The 8,964-nt window shown below is 34.1% G+C and overlaps 1 protein-coding gene across 1 annotated transcript; it reads left to right on the top strand.

The window, feature by feature from the left end:
- The first annotated feature begins 215 nt into the window (after window positions 1–215).
- On the top strand, window positions 216–7,628 carry LOC141663673 (citrate synthase, mitochondrial-like). The gene is made up of 16 exons (XM_074469464.1): window positions 216–364; window positions 505–570; window positions 701–814; window positions 1,183–1,246; window positions 2,059–2,141; window positions 4,050–4,099; window positions 4,177–4,254; window positions 4,780–4,908; window positions 5,041–5,083; window positions 5,283–5,369; window positions 5,839–5,940; window positions 6,144–6,251; window positions 6,362–6,412; window positions 6,914–6,987; window positions 7,077–7,128; window positions 7,208–7,628. Exons 1-16 carry the CDS (start codon window positions 254–256, stop codon window positions 7,301–7,303), a joined length of 1,308 nt encoding a protein of 435 aa, XP_074325565.1. The 5' UTR covers window positions 216–253; the 3' UTR covers window positions 7,304–7,628.
- The last annotated feature ends 1,336 nt before the right edge of the window (window positions 7,629–8,964 follow it).

The raw sequence follows: 8,964 nt of genomic DNA on the forward strand, positions 1-8,964 counted from the left end.
TAATAAAATTATACAGAACTGATAATAACTTTATAGTAGGAATTTTTTTTTATGTACAAGTTTGAAAGAAAAAGCCAAAAAGGTAACAAGTAACTTTCTTAAGGTCAGCCAGAAGGCGGTTTGTTTGGCAAGGTAAAGATGTTCTTTAATTTCTTTCCCATTTGAATCACCACAAGAAACGAAATCTTATATAGTTACATGGGATCAATATTGTTAAACCGTTTAACAATATCAGCAATTTCTTTCAATTACTATGACTGTGAAGTTCCTCTTTGTCAAATATTTTTTTTTTCTTCAGGAGCGCATAAAAAAGCTCAAAGCAGAACATGGTAAGGTTCAACTGGGAAACATAACTGTCGATATGGTAAACAATATTCAATTTTTGATTCACTATTTTAATATATTATGTAGATGTGTTTGCAAGTATCTTGCACTGTATGAATTATTCACAATCTTTATAGAATTTGATGCACCACTCATCATAACCTTTTCCAAATTGCAAAGGTACTTGGTGGTATGAGAGGAATGACCGGACTTCTGTGGGAAACCTCTTTACTTGACCCAGAAGAGGTATATGCATGGTGACTGACTTGTTTGGTTTGATGTTCTTCAGGCCTTAATTATTAGCAGGTGTATTCATGTTTTATGAGAAAGTACTTTACTCTTCATTTGTTAAATTTTTTGTTTTCTTTCTTATCAGGGAATTCGTTTTAGGGGCTTGTCGATACCTGAATGTCAGAAGCTATTACCAGGTGCAAAGCCTGGTGGAGAACCATTGCCCGAGGGTCTCCTCTGGCTTCTTTTAACTGGAAAGGTAGTTAAACAGAATATCCTGAAGACATATATTTGAATGATAAACTATTGCTATATAGTATAATGCTAATTTCTTATATTGCTCACAGAGATATAAAAAGTCCGAATTTGTCTAATAAAATGTTATCTCTGAGTTTATGCTAGATTTTCATTTGGGATCTTTCTTGCTTAACTGCTGGGATTTACTCTTATAGTGTGACATATCAGCATATATCACCTAAATTTAAATAATTTTCTTTATGTTTTGATGCATTATTGTTATCTGCGTTTCTAAGTTACAATGCCATGCGGTGATACTTTATGACAATTATCTCACAAAAACACATTAAACTTCTTAGGGAACTTATTTCCACCTCCTTAAATACACAGGTGCCAACTAAAGAGCAAGTAGATGCATTATCTGCAGAGTTGCGAAGTCGTGCTGGTGTACCAGGTTCATTTACAAACATTATCATTATGATAAGTATTCATTACTAAGAGCAAATGTTAATTAGTGTTGATAGTATGCATGTGACTGTTAGTTGGTGCAAGCACCATACTTACCATGGTTTTTCCGGACAGTCAATATATTTGTGTTTAACGATCAGGATTCTTCCAAATGTGATTTCTCATTGTATCTGTTCATTTAAAGTTGAGTCAGCTTCTGCATATTCGCGAGTTTGTTGACCACATATAAAACAAGATAGTAAAGCTGGGAAGTCACAGTTTTGCATTGTGACTTTATCTTTCAAGCTTTTCATTATACAGTCTTTCCTTTACTCGTCTTTCTGTATGAGAGGTAAAATAAAAGCCACTTGCTTGAATTCTAACTTACTCCGGAACTGAAACATTCAGGTAAAAGTAGAACAAGGATTAAAAAATCATACTTTCTTTCATCGAAGGGCATGTTTATACATTTTTAATATTTAATTTTATATACATACAAATATGGCTGGATTGATAAAATAAGCATTCCTTTCAGAAAGTTCCTTTTACCTTCTGTTATTAGTTGGATCCATTTTTTGACAGGAAGTGTAACTTATGTCAGGTAAAATGACCCACCCAATTAAGGCATATGATGCTAGTCTAGAAATTTAGTATACGAGATTCTTTACGATTTAATAGATTACCGAGATTCTTAAAATATGTTGGTGTAGTTTCTGACAGTTCGCAGTTATGTTATGGGGGTAAATTATGTCTGTCATTTTTAATAGTTTGATTTTACCATGCATACGAGTATATTGATATTTCTAATGGTTGTTTCAGATCATGTATACAAAACTATCGATGCATTACCTGTTGCAGCTCATCCAATGACTCAATTTACCACCGGTGTCATGGCCCTCCAGGTTGATTATCGATTTTTTTATATTGTTCCTGTTAGGTCTCGAATTATCGTAGAAGGGGGGTTAAATACGATAATCGCTAAATTAAAAATTCTTTCGAATCTTTAGCCGATAAAATATTTAGTGCTCGGTTAGTGGTTTCGTGTTCTTGAGAGGAATAGTGTTTGGAACGAAAAAAACGAGGAACACAAGATATTCGGGGAAATATATATTCGTATATAAATCCTCGAGGGGTGTTGCTACACTCCGGTAAATAAATTAACCGGCTACAATCTAAGAACAACAAAATTCCTAGCTACTACAAAGATTTACAAATCAAATCCTATAAAATAATCTAGTTTTTGTTTGTACTAGGATTTAATTACCGGGTAACGATTATAATGCCCCTAAGAATATCCAAGAATTAAATCGGACATTATAACGTTACTCCGGTGAGAAGTTAAACGGATATTCAAGTAGCTTGAACTCCTCTGTAAATCTTCGCTTCTTGTTTTATCAGCTCTCTTTTTGTTGGAGAAGAAGATAAGCAGTACTTTTTCAGATCTGCTGCAAAGTGTAATAAAATTGTGTGGCTGAGAATTGAGGAGCTCTGTGGCGACCATACCTTTCTGTGCCGATAAGGGACATTCTTTTCTGTGGCGACAGGCTGTGTGGCGACAAAGGGGAGGGGGAATCTCATGTGGCGATAGCAAGCTTTCCAAGTACATGTTCATGTGCTTAATCTAAACTATAACAAAAACAAACCACCTGTGGCGACCCTTATGTCACCCTGGTTTCTTTTGTTTATTTTTTCTTTTTCTTTTATTTGTTTCCTTTTTCTTTTTCTTTTTGATTTTCTTTTCTCCTTTTTTTTTTGTTTCTTTTCTTTTTCTCTTTTCCCTTTTTTTGTTTCTTTTCTTTTTAAGTTTAAATTGTAATTAAATTAATTTATAAAATAAACTAAAATATAACTTATATAAATAAACTAATTTAGATTTATAAAATAAACTTATTTAAAGTTTATAAGATAAATCATTTTAATTTTATTAAATAAATTATATTAAAGTCCATTAAATAATTTATTTAATTTAACAATTAAACTTTGAGCTTCGACAATCCCTTGAGCTGTTTAGCTGTATACCCCGCGCACCTCTTCTCGTATTTTAACAGATAAACGTTCAATCCAAGTACGTTCCTCAACTTAACAATTCTTCTAAAAATAATACCCAGATTCCTTTCACGAGTTGTTGACGCCTAGTGCAACTGGTCTGGTTCACAGACGACTAACCCCGATTCAGGTCTTCGTATTATGGCCTTGATTACATTGTTAAGCCTGCCTCAACTTCATTGCTTCAAACACTGACTGTCAATAAATAATTGTACTTTCACTGGAATCCTTTCTGGTACTTTAGACAACGTCTTCATTAACCTCTGTCTATACCCTGTCTTCAATTCTTCAGATTCCCATGCTTCGAACACTGTCTATCTTCAATCAATGCCAATACACTGAAATCTTCCGGTAGCACTTGTATACTGAATCTTCAATATTTCTGAAACCCTGAAAGTCTTTAACCTTTGTTCTTCACTGAGGCATGATCATATTAATGAACTTCTTTCAGTGACCTGTAGATAGACTTCAGGCTTTCTTCTAATCTTCCGATTCTTTGTATTTGCCTTGTCTTCATTCTTCCTGATTTCTTGTGTAGACGTAGTATTATTAACCTGTCATGTTCTAGTGTTGTTATCGTGTTGAGTTATCACGTAATTGTTCATACAGCTACGCAGTCTCACCAACAGTTCCGTTGTCAAACTTCCCAAATTGTCTGAGTGCAGTTCTTTTAATGGCCCAAATCTAAAAATCCTATTTCACTAAATGCTTGCCCCTTTGTTACTTTGTAGAACTTATTCAAATGTTATCATTTCTGTTTCCAGGTTCAAAGTGAATTTCAGAAGGCATATGAAAAAGGGATCCACAAAACCAAGTGAGTTGGTTCATGGAAATTCCTTGATCACCATCCCTTTCCACAATAAACTTATTTTTTAAACTATACTCTTTCAGGTATTGGGAGCCAACATATGAGGACTCTCTTACTTTGATTGCTCAATTACCAGTTGTAGCAGCCTATGTCTATCGCAGGTCTGCGAAGTTTGTAAATACCTTTATTTTGTAATACATGTCTTATAATAAAATCCCTTTGAAGTTATCCTTTAGGTCTATCTATTTGTTTTTTTCTTTCTGCCACATGCTATTGTCTAATAGTAGGTGGTCTAAGTTTCATGTACATTGCCTTTTTTTTTAAAATGCATTATTTAGTCTTTCCAGTTCTGGTAAGTTTCTGATGACAGTTGGATTATTCTGTGGAGAATCCCTGTGTGAAATCACAGTTTTCAGTTTGACGATCATTTCTAAATCGAAATGATAATGTTGACATATATTATGTGAACACATTGCAATATTTAAGTATGTGGAATTAGATTCATTTGTGTACTCCCGTATCTGTTCATTTATGTGCTCTGCATGTTTGGATTATGCACATAAGCACATATAGTACTGAAAGAGAATTTCTGCTTTTAGGGTTGATATATATATATTGGTGCTGCCAGGGTATAATTTTGTGCATTTGCTTTGTATTTCAACTGACTTGTTTCATTTGTCTTGAAGGATGTACAAGAATGGACAAAGTATATCCACTGATGATTCTCTAGATTATGGTGCAAATTTTGCCCACATGCTCGGTTATGATAGTCCTAGCATGCAAGAGCTTATGAGGCTTTATGTTACCATTCATACGTAAGTTTGGGCTTTGCTCAACATAGTGTTGTTTTAAATATTATTTGGTGTAGCTGTTGTTCAGCTATATTACACACAAAGAAACTCCGTCACATTGTCGGTAATTGACTGGTAAATCACTATTTGTTTCAGTGATCATGAAGGTGGAAATGTCAGTGCTCACACTGGTCATCTAGTAAGTGGCTTGTTACTTTCCATGCCGTCTGTCTGTACTGATATGTAACCATCTTTTTATTACCCTGAAGTTGAATTTAAGAGTGCTTGCATTTCGTTTTACCTTTTATCGGTCAACTGTTCGTGACTGTTTAAGGCATACTATATGGACCAATTCCCTTTCAACAAAAAATCTGATAAACATTTTATGTTCGGTACAGGTTGCAAGTGCCCTTTCAGATCCGTATCTTTCTTTTGCAGCTGCATTAAACGGTTTAGCTGGACCACTTCATGGTTTGGCAAACCAGGTATAATACTTATTATCACTTTCGCACGTGTATCTCTTCATTAAAATATTACCACGTTTACCTTAATTTGTTAGTTTTGATATGTGTATAAGGTTATTATGCTTAAATTGTAAAATTCCTGCTGCCTTTTCTTTTTGGTAGTACTTTTGATGGACATGTTATCATATTCGATTACAAAAGTGGATGCAGCCTTTAAATAATAAAATCATTGTATTCCTTGTGGTCTAGCTTTCCTTCTATAGTAAAATATTTTTTCATTTGCCCCATGTTTTGTTTCCATACTTATAAACATTATGGTTTCTCTTTTTTATATATCGAGATTCGAGCAGTTAACCACTGTTTTGGTTGGTTTAAACTAGCTTAGAAAAATCTGTATTACGGGATTGTTCCTTTTCAAATTAAGAGATGTGGTTTACAATTCTTGTTGCGGACATCATCATCATCTTATTTTACCATATTGTCGGTGCAGGAAGTTTTGCTATGGATCAAGTCTGTGGTTTCGGAGTGCGGAGAGAATGTAACAACCGAACAGTTAAAAGATTATATTTGGAAAACCTTGAACAGCGGAAAGGTCAAGCTTCCCGTTGGACAACACAGTCCCATCTTACATTTGATAATTCCTGATGTTTTTTTATTTATTTGTCATGTTCTATTTTCACTTGTACTTGATGTAAATTGTTGCAACTGTAAAACCTGGACGCGGCTTTTTTCTAAATAGGAAAAGCCAGTTCCGAATATGGTTTGCATCTCATTATTATCTCCTACAAACTGCAGGTAGTTCCTGGATTTGGACATGGTGTTCTGCGTAACACAGATCCAAGATACATGTGTCAGAGAGAGTTTGCTTTAAAGCATTTACCTGATGATCCACTCTTCCAGTTGGTTAGTCCATGAGCCTTAATTACCTAATGCATGTTCTGTATTGTAGGACAATAGCTGATAATGTGACTAGTGTTTATTTTACTTGCTCTCTCTTTTGCTTCTATGTATAGGTTTCAAAGCTCTTTGAAGTGGTGCCTCCAATTCTTACAGAACTTGGCAAGGTAAGTTGCGTATTTTGCAGTCAACAAAAAAGTCTCTGATATGATCATATCAAAGCAGTACTGAATTGATAGGTGTACATGTATCAATTAAACAAATTCAATTACAGTTTATATTCTAAAATTTGGAAATGTGCGGCATTATGATTTATGACCTCAAAAGAATTGACATGCGTTAAATGGTATTGTCAGATAATTGCCTGTTTCTGGCCCTGCCTTCTCTCATAATTTCCTCGTTGGGAATAAAGTTTGACCAAAACAAATAAGCTAAATGGAATGTTTTCGATCATGTCATATTGTCATATCACCCTAATAATTTCTAATGCTATCCATCCCTTGCATGATAGGCGGATCTTCGCATTCTCAATTTAAATTACATTCTTTCTATGCTCATGTCATTTTGTTGGTCTACCAACCTCCATAAGCCAATAAATTTATCACAATTGGTTTATTAATACGACTCTGATCGAGCATAGTGTTAACTTGGGTTTTTTGTACTAATAGGTAAAGAACCCTTGGCCAAATGTTGATGCCCACAGTGGGGTACTGCTAAATCATTATGGCCTGACAGAAGCAAGGTAAATTGCCGCTGGTTACTATGTTTATTTTGACCAATTATTTCCTATCCTAATGTTGTAAAATCTGACGAAATTGAAATTATGAACAGATATTATACTGTTCTCTTTGGAGTATCCAGGGCGATGGGCATTTGCTCCCAGGTATGTTGTGTGTTGTTTCGCAAATAATTACATTAGTTTTTTGTCCTCAATTTGACCCTATATTTGTTTAAATGTGCAGTTGATATGGGACAGAGCACTTGGGTTACCACTTGAGAGGCCAAAAAGTGTTACAATGGAGTGGCTGGAAAATCATTGCAAGAAATCTTCTCAATAAATGAAAGTTGCACGGCTTGTACCCCGTTTTTCTATAATAATTGCTCATGTAGCATTACCTCCTGTGATGGGATGCCAACAATTCATGGGAAAAGGGGTCCTGAATCCTTTAGGAAATTATGCAAGCAGTTTTTCATTGTATAGCTGCTCGTGTCAGTAGATGTGTTAATGTTAGATTTATAGTCGGTGTGGCATTGCCACAATGCATGTCTTATTCTTTACTTTCCATATTTATTCACCAAAATGTGACCTGTGGACATTGTTTTTCTCCCATAATTTCTTTCTGGGTAAAGTTCTAGGAAGGAGCCTGAATTTGGAGTTATCGAGTTCTATTACTTTGAGAATACAAGGAATATATACCTGCTAGTCACTAAACTATTTGCTTTTCTGATTCGAGTTCCTGGACCCCAAAAACGACTTTTTTACTTTAAAGTTTGAGATCTTTTGGCTTGCATCCGTCCCTAAGATCCACTTAAATTTATACTTACGTGATGTGGTGATTGAACAAATTGAAGTTTAGAAACATGTATAATTTTTTTGTTGGGGAGAAATATGTACAAGTGATCGACTGAAATACATATATTTTTGTAGAATGACAAAAAAATAACATTAGGGTTATTATCATATTTGTAGCTGAGGGATTGCTGGATCTTCGGCAATTTTTTTTAAGAAAAGGTTAAAATGCAGTTCTTCTAATGCGTGTCTTTTATTTTAGTTTTCCCAGAAAGGCATGTGCAGTTTGAGTTAGGGGTGAATTAAAAATTGACCAAATTACAAAATCAATTTAATGCTCCTCTTATTTATGTATTTTAAGAGTATATGGTACATATAATATTTATCTTCAGTTAAATTATGGGGTATATTTTTTGATTAGATTTATTTATAATTTTGATTTCTAAAAGTATTTAAATAATTTTATTCAGATTTTAACCCAAATTAATCCAAACCAACCCAACACAATATATAAAAAGTAAGGTTGGATTGAAAATAATTTTTATGTTTAACAAAATTTATTATTTTAAAAACTAAATTAATTAACTTGGTTCAATTTATTAGCTCTGACCCCACCCGTAGCATGAGCTGGTGTCAGTGTGTAATGTAAAAGTCATTATGCTAAGTTGTGTATTTTGGAGCATCTCAGACACATACATACACTCGTATTATTGCCACGTTTTGTATGATTTAGAATCTGCAACTTTTTGTGCAACTATTTTTTCTTCTTTGACTCTTCGTCGTGGACCTGTGCACAAACTTGTCAAAGTTTACTTCTTATCAGTTATCAGCTTGTTTTTTTGCTTGTCAATCTCCTCCAACCCGTTTTTTCCCCTTGTACAGGGGTACTTTTAGGTTATATTATATCATTATCCATTTCTTTCATTCAAATCAGAACTGTATATTGTGCTTTGGGTAAGTCTCAAATTTTACAATATTTTATTATGGATCATTTCTTTTTCACTTGCTAGATTGGTAATGTTTAGCTCTCTCCTGTGATTGTTACGATGAATTGTTAATGTTACATGCATGGATGAGCATGGTTGATTTTGAAAACCGATGGAAACAGGTTTTAGTCCTTTAAAATTATCTGCTATTAACGTGATTAATGAGGTGCGGTGTCTATCCCCTATTATTTAGTTAACTATGTGATAGATACATGTGTCGTCA

This window comes from Apium graveolens, chromosome 1, assembly GCF_009905375.1.
Source record: "Apium graveolens cultivar Ventura chromosome 1, ASM990537v1, whole genome shotgun sequence".
Taxonomy (NCBI): domain Eukaryota; kingdom Viridiplantae; phylum Streptophyta; class Magnoliopsida; order Apiales; family Apiaceae; genus Apium; species Apium graveolens.

Excerpts from the sequence above, each read along its gene's own strand:
- LOC141663673 (XM_074469464.1), top strand. The coding sequence starts at position 254 with ATGACTGTGAAGTTCCTCTTTGTCAAATATTTTTTTTTTCTTCAGGAG. Across the intron at positions 4,255-4,779 it reads GCAGCCTATGTCTATCGCAG|GATGTACAAGAATGGACAAA; the intron begins GTCTGCGAAGTT and ends TTTGTCTTGAAG. Across the intron at positions 5,084-5,282 it reads GTGCTCACACTGGTCATCTA|GTTGCAAGTGCCCTTTCAGA; the intron begins GTAAGTGGCTTG and ends TGTTCGGTACAG.